Source organism: Pongo abelii, chromosome 2, assembly GCF_028885655.2.
Source record: "Pongo abelii isolate AG06213 chromosome 2, NHGRI_mPonAbe1-v2.0_pri, whole genome shotgun sequence".
Lineage (NCBI taxonomy): Eukaryota > Metazoa > Chordata > Mammalia > Primates > Hominidae > Pongo > Pongo abelii.
Genome location: NC_085928.1, coordinates 140307728 through 140328299, shown reverse-complemented (window position 1 = coordinate 140328299; position 20572 = coordinate 140307728). Strand labels below are relative to the sequence as shown.

At 39.9% G+C, this 20572-nt stretch overlaps 1 protein-coding gene and 1 long non-coding RNA gene across 4 annotated transcripts in view; both read right to left on the bottom strand.

Moving 5' to 3' along the window:
• ATP2C1 (ATPase secretory pathway Ca2+ transporting 1) overlaps nucleotides 1-3869 on the bottom strand; it is a 160058-nt gene extending 156189 nt beyond the window's left edge. For both annotated transcript variants that reach the window (XM_054552579.2, XM_054552580.2), the window contains exon 1: nucleotides 3535-3869. In XM_054552579.2, coding sequence (XP_054408554.1) covers nucleotides 3535-3642 — 108 coding nt within the window. In that variant the 5' untranslated portion in view covers nucleotides 3643-3869. The remainder of the gene's footprint in view (nucleotides 1-3534) is intronic.
• A 1544-nt stretch (nucleotides 3870-5413) lies between these two features.
• The window catches only part of LOC129058637 (uncharacterized), a 39756-nt gene continuing 24597 nt past the window's right edge, over nucleotides 5414-20572 (bottom strand). Inside the window, exon 6 of one of the 2 annotated variants that reach the window (XR_010139237.1) lies at nucleotides 5414-5671. This is a non-coding gene — a long non-coding RNA (uncharacterized LOC129058637). The remainder of the gene's footprint in view (nucleotides 5672-20572) is intronic. The other variant, XR_010139236.1, reaches the window with a different exon arrangement.

Here is a 20572-nt window from a genome sequence, read left to right as displayed (position 1 = left end):
GCGCTGGATGTTGCCCTCAGACCAAAATAAAATAACTGAAACCAAACACCCTTATGCGTGCGTTCAGCACACCTACTCAAACTCATCTGAGACTCCGTTTAGGCTCAGGCTGCCCAACGTTCACCACCACCACTGTTACTACCACACCATTTGAATAATTCTGAGAGAAAGGTAAACAAATTTTCCTAACCTTCAGCATCTTCATCTAATTAATGCTGTTAATCTTCTACATATGTGGGGATTTGGCTTTGTGAAACACTTGCTACAAGAGAATCTAGGGAAGCAAAGGATGAAATATTTGTTCTCAATTTGATAAATAACCTACCAACCTATTGATGGCTGTATCACAGGAATAACACTACCACCACCAGAAAAAGCTACCAAACAAATCAACCCTCGTGTCAAATCTTCTTGTCTGTATGACACCAAGTGTGAGAAGAGCACTAAGAGAAGTTTTAAACAATAAAGCATATGTGAACAAGGTGAGTATAACAATGATCATAATTTGGATCACAGAAAAGGGGTATGGGGACCTTCTAGGCCTAGTAAAGGCAACAAAGGAGGTCTGTGTCACAGTCAATCCAGTGTGTACCCTCTGCCTGTTGTGTGGGTCACCTTTACACCAGTATCTGCCAGGTTCCAGTATGCCTCAGGGAACAAAAAACAAAATAACATCCAGTGTCATGTGTGCATGGGTGCATGAATATTGACATGAAATCACATGATTTACTACATAGAATGTAGTAAGGGCCATATCTGAAGCAAACAAAATATCTTGCAAAAGGAAGACTTCATTCTTCCCAGCAGCACTGGAGAAAGCTTTTCACTGAGCCCATTTAATCCGAGTCTTGAAGGATGTACAGGAGACCTCCAGGAGAGCAAGTTGTAAGTAAAGGAGAGAATTCTAGGCTAGAGGGGGGAGTTCATTTAAATGTGCAAAAGTAAAGAAGCAGATGGTGTTCTGTTATAATATTCCCCAAGTATGTGGAACTCAACGTGGTTGGTACCTAGCAGTGCGAAATGAAGTGGGAGAAGATTTTAAGTGGCATGCAGACACTACATTCAATAACACTGAATCATTTGGGATTGAAAAACATTATCTACCTTTTAATTCCTTTCCATCCTCACCCAGGAAACTTTCTCAGTTGGCTCCTAGGATGCTCTAAACTTTCTCTTAAAAGCTAATCTTCCTTATTAACAAATGAGCAGGTTTCAGGCTTGGAGGTTTTACAGGCAATAGTATCTACCTAGAATTTAATATTATTTTGCTTTTATTAATTATTTTTACTTACGGCTAATGACAATGGTTTTCCATTTACAGTCATGATATGAACTTTTTTTCTAAATAAACTCTAATAATGTGATTTAAGATAAATACAGAAAAATATTGAGGAATTAATCATACACATGTGGTAAACACAGTAAAAATTATGACAGTGGTATGTGAATATAGGAAATTTTAGAAATACTCTCAAGGAGAAAAGTTAGCAAGGTGATATTTTGCTAATACTAGATTGTTCAGGGATCAAGCATGGTAAAATGGATAAAATTTAAAGCCATGAGATAGAAATTCACATCTTCCTCTGGTACTTTCTAGCTGCATGGGCAAGGGCTCTTAAGGGCTCTAAGTCTCAATCCCTTCACTTTTATATCAAGGATTAGTTACACAAGAATGTAAGGATTAGAGGCAACAAATATGCAGGTCATAAGATTGTAGACATTATTAACCTCCTTTATAACTTCCCAACAAGCTTTCAAGGTTAGTTATGACGAACTCTGACCTAATTTCTCTAATTCTGTGAGACATTAGGTCTGCAGAGCTGTAGTTGGCTTTAAAAAGAAATCAAATATATTATTTCTCTTAATTATTCAATTCACTTATATAAGAATTTAAGAACTCAGCATAATACTCACTCCTAGCTGTTCCTAGGTTGTCCCAAATGGTGGTAAACTGGGGAGGGGACTACCCACCCTGTCCAAGTCAGAGGTTTTATGTTAAATTCTAATGGTCTTCTGAATGCATTTTGTAATACTTCTTCAATAAACTAAAAGAAAAGAACCATAGAACTACACAAGCAATATAGCCACATCTCTGAAAACTTACAATACTGAGAAAAAAAAAATCACTCAATTCACATTCCACAGTTTTGGTCCCATCCTTTCAGCCACCTCTCTTCCTCCCATAATGAATGAGGCCTGAAGAAGCCTGTGAACATTAAAAGATTGGCAAACAAAAACTTATACAGCCCTACCACTTGGTTTTCTAGCTTTCTACTTCAAAAGCAAGTGCAGGCTGAAACTTGGAAACCAAGAAGTTTGTCTTCTAATGGTGACACCTTGCCTAAGTAAGATGAACTGGACCAGCCTAGCTCCCTTAGTGAACAGAGTCTGTCTGAATTTCTGGCCCTTGTAAAATTATTAAAGCAGGGCATACAAGCAGTTTCCTCTCAAACAGTAGCAATGATTTTTATTTTCCAAATTATGCATTGCCTTTTTGGGAAACCTGTCATGAGAGGATTTTCTGTCTGCTAAACCTATCTTGCATTTCCTGGAAGTGTTTTATTAAGTGGGTCATCTCATATCACAAAGGAGAAAAAAATACAGGACACTGGTGATATCTCCTGCACAGTTTTGCAGTTCTAGTTACAAGCACAATGCACAAGCAATTTATGACTGCTGGGTCTTTGGTATGGCTATACATTTGTCCTTCACATTTGTATACCACCGCCACACTTCTTCCTAAATGAATCACTAGATTTAAATGGATCAGATATTGCTACTTCTTCTAACAATTTGGTAAAATTCATAAAAATCATTTTTAGAAATGTCTTTTTTGGAGACCAAAAGAATGGAATGATATAAATCTCACACCATAAAAATGACTGCATGATTTTAAATGAGACGTGATCAGACATTTTAACAGTTTTTAAAATGCTTATATTCCCAAGTGATAGTGTCTCCTGCTGGAAATCATAGCTTTTGATTGGCTAAAAAGACTGAAAACAGTAGTGCTCTACCTCCTACCTTTTACACACACAAAAATGACCAACTGCTTCTGAATGATCTTTATAGCTTGTTAATGATCTGTTTAAGGTTATTATAGTTTATAAAATGTTTTTTGTTTTGCAAATTCTGGCTATGTAAACATAACCATAAATACAAGAAGACAAGTGTACTTCTAGGGTCTGACACTTTCTTTGTTGAGATATTAATAGTGTCAAATTTTGTATCTGAGGCATTGGAAAATGATCAAAGAATTCAAAATTTAACTTTGATAGAGTAGCTCTTTAGAAGAAAGAAAGCATGTGGCTTCATTACTGAACTCTGCTTAATCTCAGGATCTGAATGTTCCAAGTTTAAATAAATTCTCACAAGCCTGCTTGCTTTCTGATTGCCAAGCCTGAACAGCCACAAGCAGGATCTGACCTGTACCTATAAACATGTAAACCAGCACAAATGAAATCACTAAGCGATGTAAAAGCAACAAGGAACAAGCACCCGTTAATTTTAAAGATAATATAAACAAAATGATACCTGTTCTTCGGCTCTGTGGTTTCTCAGCGTCGATAAATATCTCCTAATTGCATGGAGAGGATATTTTTTGAAATAAGAGAATCTAGATGAAGGCAACAGACTATCCATAGTGAGGAGAGCAAGAGGGTCCTTGTCTGCACCTCCTTGTCAGCAACCATATGAAATTAGAAACTTAGCAATTCCTCAGATGCCTAAAGATTTGTTTGTAGCTCGACCACTTCCCTCCTACAAACAAAGAAAATGTTCTCCTTGCTGTTTCCTCTTTTGGGTAGAGTTCCTGGTGAAACCAGACAGCCAAGTATGAACACTGTCTAGAAGCGTCCAGAAATGCTATGCCCAAAGGGCAATAGGAATTCAGGGGCTGGTCCACAGAATGCAAATTGCTTAGTGGTAGTGATGCGACTGTCCTATTTCTAGCAACAGTGTTCTGTTGCAAGCTATGTTAATATTAGCTAGCTGGTGACTTTCCATACCCACAGACTCTCGTGAGGCTTAATTTTAATTCTTCTGACACTTTTTCGAGTTCTTAAACAGGGCATGAGATGTGGTTTTCCCAGTTTCCTTCTAGATTTCTTATCATGCGCACACACAGACACACAGCTCAGTTGCGGTCTGAGCTCGAAAGTGTTGATTCATTCAGTCTTGAGAAGACTGTTTTAGGGGACTTCTAAAAAAATTTAACAAATTACCTCACTCTTCATTGTTATCAAGGAGCTCATTGTCAGCACTGAAAACGTTTGGCTTGCACTGTGATGCATTATGCAACATGCCCAGTAACCAGATACTTTACATTAATTGAACAATAGCTGCAAACAGATTCTGTTCTGAGTTAAAAGCCTTCTCTTCTTGAATCCTTATCTCAAATCCACAGGCTGAATTCAGAAACATTAACTTTCCCTAGGCTTTTAAAAACTATGAGTGTAAGTGAGAGAAAATGTTTTATGTTTACTTTCTAACTCTTATAAAAAAAAAAGATTCATGCTTTAAAAAAAAAAAAGAAAAAGCAAAATATGCCAAGAGGTCTGTGGTCTTAGAGAACATGAAATCATAAAATTTGAAAGTTCAATATTTTCTTAATACTTTATAGAGATCACAGGGTTTTTCTAAACTAGGGCCCCAAATAGACTTTACTATTTTATTATCGTTTTAAACTTTGCAGTAGCTGGTTCCTTTGATGGAAACATTTGGTCACTTCTGTGAGAGGCTGTCATGTAGAAAACAGACTGGACATCAACAAAAATTATGTGACCCAGAGTTTTCTTTAAGGGTGAAAGAAAACCCTGGTTTTTCCCTCTTCATAGAGAGCACTGCAAGTTGGGGGGAAGAGGAGGTAGGCAGAGCTGGGGAAATTACGTTGCAGCCTTAGTTGTCCCCCTGGACAGCCTCCCTGACACTCCTGGATGGGTCACCTGCCTTCAGGGAACACACTTGATGGCCTAAAGCTGGTTGTGCTGCAAGCAGCCCAGGCCATCTGTCAGGTTGGCCTTGGGCCCACTAGCAAGGTGATCTTCCAGACTCACCAGGGCCAGCCTGGCAATTCCAAGAAGTCATTTACATACTGCTGCTGGAGTTGGCTCCTAGGAGGAGGCCCTGCCCTTCTGTCACCTCTCCAGGTGCACCATGCTACATGCATACAGAGGCTCTGCACGTCCTTCTCTGTATGCTGGAGACAGCTGACTCTAATGAGGGCAAGAGAGAAGCAGTGTGCTTGTGAAACACCTGAATGCTAAGGGCACAGTGTTGCATGCTCCCTGCCAGTTCATGACCCAGAAAAACAAGAAGTGTAGAAGGCCAGATACCCTGGGCCAACTTGAGGCCCTGGAAAGAGAGGCAGCCCTAGGGATTGTGGGGGCAGGGAAATGTGCCGTTCATACATACCCTCGAGATCCACTAACTGCCCTTTTGCTTCTCTTTTTAAAAATATCTAAACTTTCAGAGATGCCTCTTTATTGTGGGCAGAAGCCAGCAGCCTGCTAAACACCCACAGCATGACTGGTGATCCAATCTTTTCCCAACAGACGAACACAAAGCAGACTTCATTTCCACAGTTGTTTCAGGATCACTTTTTCTTGGGCTGAGGTGAGTGATGAAAAGAAATGGGGAGGGAGAAATGCAGCATCCCCAAACAAAAACTGTTCTATTAGATTAAGCACAAAAAAGAAAAATGGGTGAAACAAATGCAACTAAAATTCCTTTAGGAATTTAATTGATAACGAATATAAATCATATTTAACACTAATTGGGCCGTTTGGCCAGGTGATGTGCTAAAGTCTTTACATGTATTATCACATGTAATCCTACAGTAACATATGGGAAAACTAAAGCTCAGAGAAGGTGACAATTTGCTGAGGTCACACAGCTTACAAAAACAGAGGCGAAGGGGATTCTAACCAGATAAACCTGACTCCAGTCTCTGTATCCAACCAGTATACTGCAGAACCAATTAACCCACTCCCAGAAATGAACTCTCAAGGACCTATTAACTTGAAGAAGGAAAGACATTGTGTTACCTTGTTAAAGAGAAATACAGGCCAGACGTGGTGGCTCACGCTGGTAATCCCAGCATTTTGGGAGGCCGAGGCGGGCGGATCACTTGAGGTCAGGAGTTTGAGACCAGCCTGGCCAACAGGGTGAAACCTCGTCTCTACTAAAAATACAAAAACTTAGCTGAGTGTGGTGGTGCATGCCTGTAATCCCAGCTACTTGGGAGACTAAGGCAAGAGAATCACTTGAACCTGGGAGGCAGAGGTTGCAGTGAGCCCAGATCGTGCCACTGCACTCCATCCTGGGCAACAGAGCAAGACTCTGTCTCCAAAAAAAAAAAAAAAAAAGAGAAATACAAATATAGATGGCTAGGAATTTGCAGACTACGATTGGAGAGCAAGTACGTCTTCTCAAACAATCATACAACCTCCTGTCCTGAATTCTCTATAAATAATGTTCATATCATTACCTACCTCTTAAAGATTCCTTTATGAAATGATTCTGGTGATGCTAAAAAGAAGCTGTATTTGTAGATACAGATATTCTGCTTCCCAATTTTTGAAAACTGCTACAATCTCAGTTTCTGTTTGACATAGGTTTCAATGGTCCGTCTATATTTAATACAATATGAATGTGGGAATTTATGCACCCTGTTTCTCAGGTGGTAGGCATAGTCTCCTTAAGTTTACAGTATGGACATCTCTGCCACCACAGCTTGGAGAAGTGCCTTTTTTTTTTTTTTTTTTCTAGGCGTGCCATTTTTTATTGCCCCTGTGACTCAGGTGCCTTGATGAAAGACAGCTGACCAGAGTCCTGGTGGTTACAATCTATATCTGCAAGGACTGAAGGGCCCAATATTTCTTCCAAAAGTATATGAGGTATATTCTGCCCTCTGCAAAGTAGCACAATAAAGAGTGGAAGCAGGCCGGGCGCGGTGGCTCACACTTGTAATCCCAGCACTTTGGGAGGCCAAGGCAGGTGGATCATGAGGTCAGGAGTTCAAGACCAGCCTGGCCAAGATGGTGAAACCCTGTCTCTACTAAAAATAGTAAAATTAGCCGGGTGTGGTGGTGTGTGCCTGTAATCCCAGCTACTCAGGAGGCTGAGGTAGGAGAATCACTTGAACCTGGGAGGCAGAGGTTGCAGTGAGTCAAGATCACGCCACTGCACTCCAGCCTGGGCGACAGAGCAAGACTCTGTCTCAAAAAGAAAAAGAAAAGAAAAAAAAAAAGTGGAAGCAGTTATCTACTATTTTGCAGAACTAACTCCCACCCCTCGTCCTTGATAGGAAAATAACCAACAGAAACCATGAATCCAGGAAAGTCATAGGTTAAGGCTGTAATCCCACAATAAAAGGATATTTGTGTGTTCTCTATGCTTTCTAATAATAATCTCCTTTTTGGAAATGGCTTAAAGTATGGGGAATTCCAAATTCTTCACTTGAAAAGCAACATAATGAGGCAAAGCCAAAACCAGGAAAAATAGTGGCAAGGGAGTGAGAAGAAAGATATTTTACAGTTTATTCTTTTTCAAAAGTTAAAGAAGATAGGATGAAAATGTAGGTTTGTGAAGTCATCTAGCGCTGTGCATTGCACACAGTAGGTGTTTAGTTAACATATACCAATGCATATTCATTGAAAGAGAATGACAAAGAAAAAAGAATTGGATCCAAGGGTTAAATACAGGTTGAGAAACATGAAACAAAAATTGAGAAACAGTGTCTCCAGGATACCTTTGGATTGATGAGATTTTCAAATTGCATCAGGACAAAAATGAAAACCCCACTAATCTCTTCCTTCCAATCAGTGCTAAGAGTTCCCATCAGGAAAATGACTCCATTCTCTGGGAATTAATCCAGCCTGGATACAGAGTGAAGGGCCGGCAGTTAGGATGGTGGAGAAGCTGCTAGCTCAGAAAACAGAAATCATTTATTATTATGAATTCCACTGAGAAATCACTCTCATCCCACTAGATCTGTAGATACTGGTCCAGTCTTACACTCCCCTAAGGACAGTATCAAATACAATCAAGAGAGGAATGGGAGGCATTTAATATTGCTCATCAGGACAAGTTTATGCAGCACCAGATTCCACCTTATTGCATGATTAAAGCACTTTTGCTACTTCATAGGACAACATTTTCTTAGTGCCCTCACCATATAGGGAATAATTATCCTACATCTGCAGATGGTGCGTTTTTACTTTCCCAAAATTCACTTTCAAAAATCCCTCTATATTCCCATTACAACCATCATTCAGCAACTTTGATGTTTCTAATTGCCCTATAAACTGTGCAACTTTTATGCCTTTTGCTCTTTGGTTTCAAGTATTAATTTCTCAAATTTAACAATATTTCCACGCTCATGAGACACTTGTCCTCCACTTAAGAAAAAAGACATTTTCTGCACAGTTTAGGCCAAAGTTTAACATGCATTTGAATCATCTGGAGGGCTTGTTAAAGCACAGGTGGCTGGGCCCCACCCTCAGAGTTTCTAATTCTGTAGGTCTTGTGGGAGGAGCAGAGATTTTGCTTTTTTAACAACTTCTCCAGTGATGCTGATGCTGCTGGGAACCTCACTTTGAGAGCCACTGGTTTGGGAGCTGTCAGGTAGGGACATGGCTGTGGAGGGATTTCCCAGGTGGAGTTTGAAAGATAGATGCCCTGTTTGCTAAAGCACTTTGAGAGCTTCCATCAGGCCCACAATTTAAAATACACTTCCCCAGTAGGGACGGTTTTCCTCAAGCCAATGCCCATCTCTTTTCTTTCAGCCACTTTCCCATAAGGAAATTCCTGCATATCAATCTTCACATGGGCCTCCCATCAGGTGATATCTTGACTTGATATCTGACTGCTCCCACATTCTCTCTCACTCATTTTCTCTTGTCAAGGTACAGTGGTGCTATTAGTAGCCTTAGTTCAGGGAAATCAACTCTTGCTTTAGGCCCAGGACCAGAAAATAGAGCCAGCTCTACCCAATGCCCCCTCTTCTCCCTCTTCTGCCACTAGCTTCTTGTCCTTTTCAAGCTGGGATGGAAGGATCCTAAACCTGAAACAGGGAGCCCCCTTACCACCAAGAATCTCCCAAATCACATCCTTCCTCAAACCCATCGCCAAGTACAACCTGCTCATCTTTGTCTCCAACATGCCCATGGTTTGGGATGAATCCTCTAACTCCATCTTCTTTCATCCAGTCTTGAGAATTCCCACTCAGGATGGAATTGCAAATTATTCCTTTAACAGAAACATTCAAATCTCCCAGCAAACTTACTGTTTTTGATGGATTTGGGGCAGGTCTTTGAAGCTGTGTTGCCTTCTTCTCCCCAGCAGTCATGATTTGCTCCTCTGGGAGGCCTAGCACCAACACAGAAGAGGAAAGAGGCTTTTCCTTTTAAGGAAAATGGGGTAATTTCAAATTGGTGGGCATGCTACTGATAATTCTATATGAAAACTAAAAATATGGTTTTACTATAATGCTTCTCAATCTTTCATGTGCATATGAATTACCTGGAAGGTCTGGGATGGAGCCCCAGATTCTGCATCTCTAACAAGTTCTAGGATGATGTTGATGTTATGTTTCTGTGTACCTTACTTTAATTAGCAAGAGTCCAGTACCTGTTTTGGAATGCAATATCAACACTATCTCAGACCTTAGTTTAAACTCCAACTTTAATTACATGAGTTTCTTCCATTAATACTCACTACAGTTTGCTATTTTTAAATTCATTTGTTTACTGTTTTTTTTTTTTTTGGTCTCCTCTACTGGAACATAAGCTCCATGAGGGCAGGAATCTTGTTCATCTCAGTCACCATTTTGTCCCCAACACTTAGCACAGATGGTAACAATGTGGAAGCCAGGGAACAGAAGAACAAGTGGTAACTCACTTAACAAATGAGCTGAAGGTTAAGGCAACAGCAAGGAACACTGAGAAGAAACCCAATTTGCACTACAGAGTTCCCCAAAGGCTCCAGAATTGGCAGACCAAGTAATGCTGGAAATGGGGGCAGAAACAAGGTGGTTGGTTGGCAATCTTTAAGAAGCATTTTGACCAGACCCCTCCTTACTCCATTAAGGAGAGGATAGAAATTTCTTTGCGGAAGATTGGCATTTATTTTCACTCCTGTTCTCTTGGCTCTTTGAGTTTGTACCTTTAAAAAAATAGCAATCCTTCTCCCTGTATGCAGCTGCCTTCTTTTTCATTCTTTAGGCCTCAGCTTAAATCATACTTGCTTGGAGGGGGTTTCCATACTTTTCTATCTAGAATATGTTCCCCCTGATTTTTTTTCTCACTAGGTAAGTTCTTTCTGTGTGTAAGTTCTTTACTGAACACAGAGAAGTCATGGGGTGATATTATAAAAAGAAATTATTTTCTACTCCTACTATCCCTTTATATATGACGTGTGTGTGTGTGTGTGTGTGTGTGTGTGTGTGTGTGTGTGTGTGTGTGTGCATGCGTGCACACCTTCCTCTATATATGGGTAAATTTTGGAGCAGGCTGCATGACTTTTTTAGTTACTCAAAGGAACTAGAAAATCCTACAATAATTTCATCCTAAGTAACTCTCAATTTAATATAGCCTAGTCTAAGAAAATATTTTCAACATGATTGACCTTCTTGCTTAACTTTAGCTGAAACCTACTGAGCACTGACTACTTTCAGCAGAAGAGAGAGGAGTCGTCTCACTCTCGCATTTCTCCTCCTCTCCTAGCTTGCTCACTGAGATTTCTGAATCTGCCAGGGCAAAAGCAGGGGTTGGAAGGAGAGACACTGTGAATAGAAAGCTCTCACTTGGCTGGTGCTGTTGTAAGTTGGCCTCATTCTCTCTGGGCCTGACAGTTGTTTAGAGTGTTCTCTTTCCCTGGCAGGCTCTTCATTCATTGCAGCGTTAGGCACCTGGCTCAAAGTTATCCTGTCAGCCACAGGGCTGCTACCACCCTTAATGCATGTCCAATTTACCAGTGTTTGGTTCCTGGGTTTAACCGACTTGCTAAGAAAGATTTCCCTGACCCTGATGTTATAAAATATTTATCTTTCTTTCTTTCTTTTTTTTTTTTTTTTTTAAGACAGAATCTCCCTCTGTCACCCAGGCTGGAGTGCAGTGGTGCAATCTAAGCTCATTGCAACCTCCACCTCCTGGGTTCAAGCGATTCTCTCACCTTAGCCTCCTGAGTAGCTGGGATTACTGCAGGTGTACACCACCACAACCTGGCTAATTTTTATATTTTTAGTAGAGATGGGGTTTCACCATGTTGGTCAGGCTGGTCTCGAACTCCCGACCTCAGGTGATCTATCCCCCACCCCACACCTCAGCCTCCCAAAGTGCTGGGATTACAGGCGTGAGCCACCGCGCCCAGCCTGTCTCTATGTTTTCTGATATGCTTTGTCTTTTACATTTAGATATTTAACACCATTTAAAATGTATTTTTGTATATGAAATGAAGTAGAGATCTATTCTACTTTCTTTTTTTTTTTTTTTTTTTGAGACAGAGTCTCGCTCTGTCACCCAGGCTGGAGTGCAGTGGCTCGATCTCGGCTCACTGCAAGCTCCACCTCCCGGGTTCATGCCATTCTCCTGCCTCAGCCTCCCAAGTAGCTGGGACTATAGGTGTCTGCCACCATGCCTGGCTAATTTTTTTTTTGTATTTTTAGTAGAGATGGGGTCTCACTGTGTTAGCCAGGATGGTCTCGATCTCCTGACCTCGTGATCTGCCTGCCATGGCCTCACAAAGTGCTAGGATTAGAGGTGTGAGCCACCGCGCCCGGCCCTATTCTACTTTCTTACAAATGGATAGGTGATTTTCCTAGCCCCATATATTCATTCTCCACAGGATTATAATTCCACATTTATCATCTATTCATTTCTAGTATATACTGTGTATTAGTTTGCCAGGTCTGACATAACAAAGTGCTGCAGACTGAGTGGCTTAAACAATAGAAATTTTTTGTCTCATAAATCTGGAGGCTAGCAGCCTGAGATCAAGCTGTTGGCAGGATTGGTTTCTTCTGAGGCCTCTCTCTTTGGCTTCCAGGTGACCATCTTCACCTAGTGTATTCACATGGTCTTCCGATCTCCAGATAAAAACCCTATCTCCAAATAACATCACATTCTGAGGTACAGCAGTTTATGACCTCAACACGCAAATTTAGAGAGGGAAACAATTCAGTCCATAACAACTTGAATCTATTTTCAGGTGCTCTATATGTCTATTCCTGTGTTATCGTCACAGGTACAAACTTACAGATTACTTAGAAGACAATCTACTATTTAGAAATTAACTTTTCTTAATAGTTCATGTGTTATATCATTTGTAAAACTTTCCCCAATCTCTTCAGCTCTCCTGATAGAAACAAATCCCTCTCCCTGTATTTTATTTCAATCTCCATTATAATACTGTTCACTTTATAAAGAGGTATTCCAACTTCTGTATTCAAACCAGATTGCAAGCTCCCAGGGCTCAAATAACTAAATTATTACTAAATATTATTAAACATTCATATTTGATATTATTAATAATCATTTGTTGATGCTTACTCTGTGTTGAACACTGTGTTTTGAGTTTTGCTTGGATCTGCATCCTGTGAAGTAGAAATAAGGCTTAAAGAAGTCAAGTTACTTGCCTGAGAGCACATAGCAAGTTAGTGACCCACTTATGTTTCGAACCATTTCTATTTTACTCCAAATCCTAAATTCTAAGCCATTATGCATCACTGCCTTGACAGCTGTTTTGTATCCGCTTCCTTCTCCCTGCAGAGTGCCTGCTGCACTGTAGGTATTTAATATATGTGCTTAGAAAGTGAACTGAGCTGAAAAGCACACCAACCAACAAGTTTTTTTGATGTCATTCTTTCTATTTAAAAACTCTTGTGACTAATGAGCTATTTTAGGTCTGGATTACTGTAGCTGAAGTAACAGACATGTGATCAGGTCCTCCTCATCCCCACAACACATAGAGCCTATGCTTCCCAATACTGAGAGTCACCATTTCCTTCCTGCATATTCCTGGTCTTTAATATAACCTCAAATCAAATTCCATTACATTGTGTACTTGATGCTACCATTACTCAGCATGTTAAACCAATGCCATAGGCCAGGTGTGGTGGCTAGCACCTGTAATCCCAGCACTTTGGGAGGACAAGGTGGGCAGATCACTTGAGGTCGGGAGTTCGTGACCAGCCTGGCCAACATGGTGAAACCCATCTCTACTAAAAATACAAAAATTAGCCAGGCATGGTGGCACGCTCCTGTAATCCCAGGTACTTGGGAGGCTGAGACAGGAGAATCGCTTGAATCCGGGAGGTGGATATTGAGGTGAGCTGAGATCTGAGATCATGCCACTGCACTCCAGCCTGGGTGACAGAGCAAGACTCTGTCTCAAATAATAATAATAATAAATAATAATAATAATAATAATCAATGCCATGAAAAGCTTTCATTTAAAGATCAAAATAAAATAATTTTATGAAAGAGATTAATTAGCAAATAAGTAGTCAATAAATGCTAATTATCCATGATCACTGAAGAATTTGTGCAGTGGTTGACCTATGGATAGTATAACAATGTGTTGATTGGATGAGTCAAGTTGTTTCAGGATGGAAATATGGAGGGAAGTTTCCTGGTGGTGGCAGTAATAGCCCATTGTTAGGCTCATTAATTATGACTAGAACAATACCTGTTTATACCTAAATTGCTCTATCTTTCCTAAATGTGAGGAATCAACATCTTTATACAATTTTGAATAATATTATCTACTAAAAATTTATTTATATTATGCTTCAGTTCCCTGGATGAAAGAGCCCTGTATTAATCGTGTAAAACATTTCATCAAAATGAATAAAGTCTCCATTACTGTCTTCAGCGTTAAAATGTATCCTTATTCTAATTCACAGTTGCTTTATTTTAAATTTTTTCAAGTTATTTCCTTAAACTATTCTAATGTCTTCCCTTCCTCAATATTAGTTTTCAAACACTTACATATTACTCTATCTCCCCAGAAGCCTTTGTTTATAGTTCTAACATTTTTATTGCTACAGAATTCCTTTTAGCTCTTTATGATTTCTCCCGCTCCAAGGTCCTGTCTAGATCTGACATGTTATGATTCTGAGATGCTCCACAATGAAAACAATGTTTTAAACTCTGAGCTTGTCAAGCTCCAAAAGAATATAAGGTTGAAGAGGGGGATAGGGCAACAGAAGTGCTGTTATTGCCACTGTTCTGCAGAATTGGAAAAGTAGCTCAAAATGACAGCATGGGTTAAGTCCCCTTCATTCATGTGGCTACAAATGCATAAATGAGTCTGTTTCCAAGAGTATGTCAAGGTTTTCTCCTTCCCAAGAATTTTTCCCCAAGTGTTTTTCATGACTTCCTACCAGGCATATCACATATGAAAACTGACTGCCCCGCCCCCCACTTAACAGCAGATGTCCAACTTTCAACTTCCATCTGCATTATTTCTTACACTTCTGTCCTTATTAGGAGTTACTTCCTTTGTTTTGCAAAGAGGCAGCCTTGTAACAGGTGTCTTTATTTGGCAGCTAACATTGCCAGAGCCACTTGAGTTTCTTCCAGTCTGTGGCTGGGCTTCTTGCAATTGCTTGAGGCAGATGTAATGTGGAGACTACCATTTGAAATGTAAAATGGATCAGATTGGCTATAACATCTGAATGAAGATTTCATTTTACTAATTTTAAACATGCAAGTGCTAAAGAACACATTTTTAAAGAATTTTACAGGACACCAACTTTTCAGTGTGGTCCTAGCTTAGCTTCTCTCTTCTCAAATGCACACTTTGCCTTGTTTGTAGAAAACAAGGGGTCACTTATGACAGAAGTCATGCTCCACCTTTCCTTCTGAAAGCACAGCCAGCTCCATGCGACCATCAAGCTGTACTTAAGACAACCATTCCTTGGAAGCATAATTCCTTATCAGAGCCAGAAAAAGACAGTGTCCCCACTAAGAGGAGTATGCCGATTATTAAGTTATTGTTTCACAACTCCAGACTCAAAATTTTGTTCTCTACTTAGCAACGCTGGGATTCTACACACTTTTTTTCTGCTTTGCCAGCTGTTCCCCATTAGCCTTTGCCAATGGAAAGAAACAGAAAGTTTGAAGGAATAAGAGGGGACTTATTCCTTTTTTAGTTTTGCTTCCCGTTCTTGACAATCACTCAAGCAACACTTTTTTCACCCCAGCGACTGGACTTCAGCAGCAGTAGTTCACTTTTTTAGGAGAAGTTGAATCCAGCTTGCAGTTTTTCTACCACTCGCAGCCAGTCTTCTCTCCTCAAATATCTGGGTTCCAGTCCCCAGGAGCCTCCTCTTCTCCTCTGAGTTCAGACACAGGAGTACCAGCTGGCCAGTATCTCCTTCCTCAGAGGTTTGGGTCTTAGACTTCCCCGCTTTGCACTAGGAATACTTAGTAGGCCCAGATTTCTTGCATTTACATGCATAGAATTGAAATTCAGGCCATTTTATTTGGATATATTACAGATAAAGAGGTCATAAGAAGGCTGAAGGACTTGGGAACTTTCCGTTTGTGTGTCAATGACTCCCAAACCTGTATCTGAAAACCAGATATCTTTCCCAATATAAGAACCTATATGTACCTCAAATTCAGCACGTACAAAATTAAATCATTATCTTTTCTCTTAGATCAATGAATTTTTATGTTATTGATCAGTTCCTAGCAAGTGCTATTTTTTACCTTCTCATACAGTCTTCAAGTGCTGTCAGTTTTAATTCTTAAATGTATCCTACATTCCATTGTTACTTCACAACCCCAGTTCAGGTTCACTAAACTTCTATGGTACTCCTTAAAACCCTCCTAACTGGTCTCTTTGCTTTCCAGCTGTTTCTAATCTAACCTAATATTTCTAGAGTGTGCGTGGTTCTAAAAAAGATATAAAAAGATAATACATATTTATAATTTCCAGAACACAGTTCCAGATCTGTCCAGTAACTCTGAAATACTCCAAATCATTTAAGATTTTGCTCTTCATTATTGGTTTTGAGCAATTTGATTATGTGTCTTTGTGTCTTCTATGTTATGCTTCTTGTGCTTGTTTTCATTGAACAATACATTCATTTCTTGTTTATTAAAAACAATAAATCTGTGGGTTTATTTTAATCAAGTATAAAAAATTTTGGCCATTATTTACTCAAACATTTCTTCTGCTCCCTTTTTAGGAGTCCTCAATAACATGTGTCTTAGGCCACTTAAAGTTGTCCCACAGCTCATTAGTCTTTTTTTTTTTTTTTTTGAGATAGAGCCACTCTCTGTCACCCAGGCTGGACTGCAGTGGCATGATCTCGGCTCACTGCAACCTCTGCCTCCCAGGTTCAAGTGATTTTCCTGCCTCAGCCTCCTGAGTAGCTGGGATTACAGATACGTACCACCACACCCGGCTAGTTTTTGTATTTTTAACAGAGACAGGGGTTTTGCCGTGTTGGCCAGGCTGGTCTTGATCTCCTGACCTCAAGTGATCCAACTGCCTCAGCCTCCCAAAGTGCTGGGATTACAGGTGTGAGCCACCAAGCCCGGCAATTTCTGTATTCTTTTTCCCCATATTTCACTTTGTATGCCTTCTATTGTTCATGTCTTCAATTCATGTGCTATGTCTCATCTGCTATTAATTTCATCCAGTGTACTTTTCATCTCAGTCATTTTAATTTTTACTTTCAGAGGTTCTACTCGAGTCTTTTCTTAGATTTTCATGTTTCTATTTAACATTTTGAACATTTGAAATACAGTTATAGGCCAGGCGCGGTGGCTCACACCTGTAATCCCAGCACTTTGGGAGGCCGAGGTGGGCGGATCACGAGGTCAGGAGATCAAGACCATCCTGGCTTACATGGTGAAACCCCACCTCTACTAAAAATACAAAAAATTAGCTGGGCGTGGTGGCGGGCACCTGTAGTCCCAGCTACTGGGAAGGCTGAGGCAGAAGAATGGCATGAACCCGGGAGGCGGAGCTTGCAGTGAGCCCAGATCGCGCCACTGCACTCCAGCCTGGGTGACAGCGAGACTCCGTCTCAAAAAAAAAAAAAAAAAAAAGAAAGAAATACAGTTATAATAGCTATTGTAATGTCCTCATCTTCTGATTCTAACATCTGTGTTGGTTCTGGGTTAGTTTCAACTGACTAATTATTTTCCTCATTATGGGTCATATTTTTCTGCTTCTTTGTAATTTTTGTTTGAATGTCAGAGATTATAAATTTACCTTTTGAGTGTGGAATATTTTTGTGTTGTTATAAATATTCTTAAGTTTTATTCTGAAATGCTTAAGTTACTTAGATATAGTTTGATCTTTTTGGGTCTTACTTGTATGATTTGTTAGGTGTACACATCTATGATTTACGATTTCTTAGCTGTATTCAGTCAGAGTTAATTATTTCCTATTAGTAAGATAAAACCTACCTGAGTTTTCTACCCAATGCACCAGGAATTTTGAGTTTTTCCCCAACTGGCTTAAGAACAGGTACTATTCCTGACATCATGTTAACTAGGTACTGTTGTTCTCTGCTTCTTTTCGATGTTTCTTCTCCAGCCTTAGGCAGTTTGCAGATCATATATACACAGATCACTACCCAGCTAAATGCTCAAGGGGGACCTTGAGTATATTTCTAAGGTCTGTCTGGGGTCTATGCTCTGTCACAGAGCAGTTCTCAGGATCAAGAGTTTTTATACATGTAAAGGCCTCTAACTTGTTGCCCAACATATAATTGAGGCTCAATAAATATTTTAAAAATCCAATTTAGATCTCCAGATACAATAAACTTTAGTGGACTTTTCTCATTCTTTTTTGCTTTTTTTTTGAGACAGAGTCTGGCTTTGTCGCCCAGGCTGGAGTGCAGTGCCGCAATCTCGGCTCACCGCAAGCTCCGCCTCCCAGGTTCATGCCATTCTCCTGCCTCAGCCTCCTGAGTAGCTGGGACTACAGGTGCCCGCTAGCACGCCCGGCTAATTTTTTGTATTTTTAGTGGAGATGGGGTTTCACTGTGTTAGCCAGGATGGTCTCGATCTCCTGACCTCGTGATCCACCAACCGCGGCCTCCCAAAGTGCTGGGATTACAGGCGTGAGCCACTGTGCCCGGCCTTCTCATTCTTTTGACTACCCAGCATCTATAATTTCTTCTAATCAGGCAGAGCTTGTCTGCCATCATAGAAACTGCAAAGAAGCAAGTCAGAGAAGAAGCAGAGACCACACTGAGTTTATTCTAGGGACAGGAAGCAGCAGGGCAGTGAGAGCAGCTTCATCCACTCTTTAGAGGCAGCATTCTCGGTGGTCATAGTAATAATGGCCCAGCAGTGCAGAAGTGCGATTTTCATTAAATCTGTTCTGCGGTGAGATTTAGGGCACTTTTCTAGCTGTGTTGCCTGGCAATCTGGTTGTTCTTCCAAAGATTCTGCATGCCATCCAGTATCTTTTAACATTTTGCATTGTTAAAGTATAGCATATATACAGGAAATACACACACATAAATTTTTTTTTACAAAATGAATTTTTACAAACTGAGTGCATTTTTATAACCAGTGCTGAGATAAAGAAACAGAATATTACCAACATCCTAAAAGCTTCCTCATTCCCCCTCTAGTCACTACCATCTGCCATCCAAGGATAACCCAAATCCTGACTCCTAGCATCATAGATTAATTCTACTTGTGTTGTTTTTCTTTATACAAATAGAATCATACCACATTTGTTGTGTATGTCCAACATTATGATTGTGAAATTTATCCATGTTGTTTGGTTTAGTTGTATCTCATTCACTCTTACTAGTATAGCAAAGTATTCCATTGTATAAATATACTTATAATATTTATGCATTTGTGTTGGGGGTTCTCAAGACCACTCTCAGGCTCAACGATTTGTTGGGAAGATTCACAGAACTCAGAAAAGCTGTTATACTCATGCTTAAGATTTATTTCAGTAAAAGGATACAGATTAAAATCAGCAAAGGGGATAGGTGCACATGGTTGAGTCCAGGAGAAACCAGGCACAAGTTTCTAGCTGTCATCTCCCGGTTGAGTCACACAGCGCTTAATTTTTTCAGCAATGGTATGTGACAGCACATGCAAAGTGTTGCCAACTAGGGAAGCTACTTGAGCCTTGGCATCCAGGATATTTATTGGAGACTGAACTACTCAGTCTCCAGCCCCCATAGGTCAAATGGATACAGTGAGGCCTAAAGCCTCAGGCATACAAAAATAGGCATTTTGTTAGTGCTAACTAGCTGGCATAGCCCAAGGCATTAGGCATAAAAAGATACTCTTTTCAGGCACGATAGTCCAAGGGCTCAGACACCTTTTCCCAGGAATCAGGCTAAGGGCCATTGCTGAAGAACTTGGGAATATGCAGAGTTTGAGTAGCCCAGGCCTACAGGGTTAACCCTTTATACATATCATTATATTGTTGATGAACATCTAGGCAGTTTACATTTTTATTAATATAAATAGTGCTGCTGTGAACATTGTTGTACACATTTTTGTTAAAGATTTGTATGCATTTCTATTGGGTGGTTAACTAGAAGTGAAAATGGTAGATTGTAGAATATAGCATTTGCTCAGCTTTTATATATACTGCCAAAGAGTTTTCCAAAGTGACTGTGCCAGTTTACACTCTCAGCATCGGTGTAACATACAGTTCCAATATCTTTTTTAAAAGCAGTTTTATTGGGATATAATGGACATACAATACATTCTATATTAAATTATCCAATTTGATAAATTGTGACATACATTATATTTACATCTGTAAAACCACCACCACAAGCAAGATAATGAAAGTATCATTCAAGATAATAAAAGTATCATTCAACTCCAAAAATTTCCTTATATTTCCAGTATCCTCTCAATTGTTTAATTTTTCTATTAAAAATCAGCCAGGGTCAGTTTCTGTTGCTTACAACTGAGACTTCCTAAATGATATAATCCTATCTTGCATTTGTCTTGCATTTGTGCCCAGCTTGGTCCTCTGCACTTCTTTTCATTTCAATTCTTGCTGAGCATCTTTGATGTATGCCAAGGACATAGATTCTGATTTTTGCCTGTGTGAGTCAGTTTGGTCAGATTCCAGGTCATCTGATTATGGCTTTGTCCTCAAGACTCCTGGTGATTCCACACAGCATTTTATCTCCAGTTTTATGCATATACTTCTTCCTGAACTACCTTACAGCCCCTGGCCCCAGTCCTTCCTTGTTGGCCCAGAACCAAACTCCTCTAGATTCATCCCTGAAAGGGTTTCCTAGATGTTAAGACAAAGTGCTTCTTCCTCAGCTCTTCATTAAGTTGCATATACTAGTGATATAGGTTGAATTGCATTCCTACCTCCACCCCACCAAAATATATAGACGTCCTAACCTCCAGTACCTCAGAATGTGATTTTATATGGAGATAGGGTCTTTATTTCCATATAAGGCCATATCAGTAATCAAGTTAAAATGAGATTGGGGTGGACTCTAATCCAATATGACTAGTGTACTTATAAAAAGGAGAAATTTGAATACAGATAACAGATATTTGAACGAATTTGGACACCATGACATAAAAACAAATAGAGG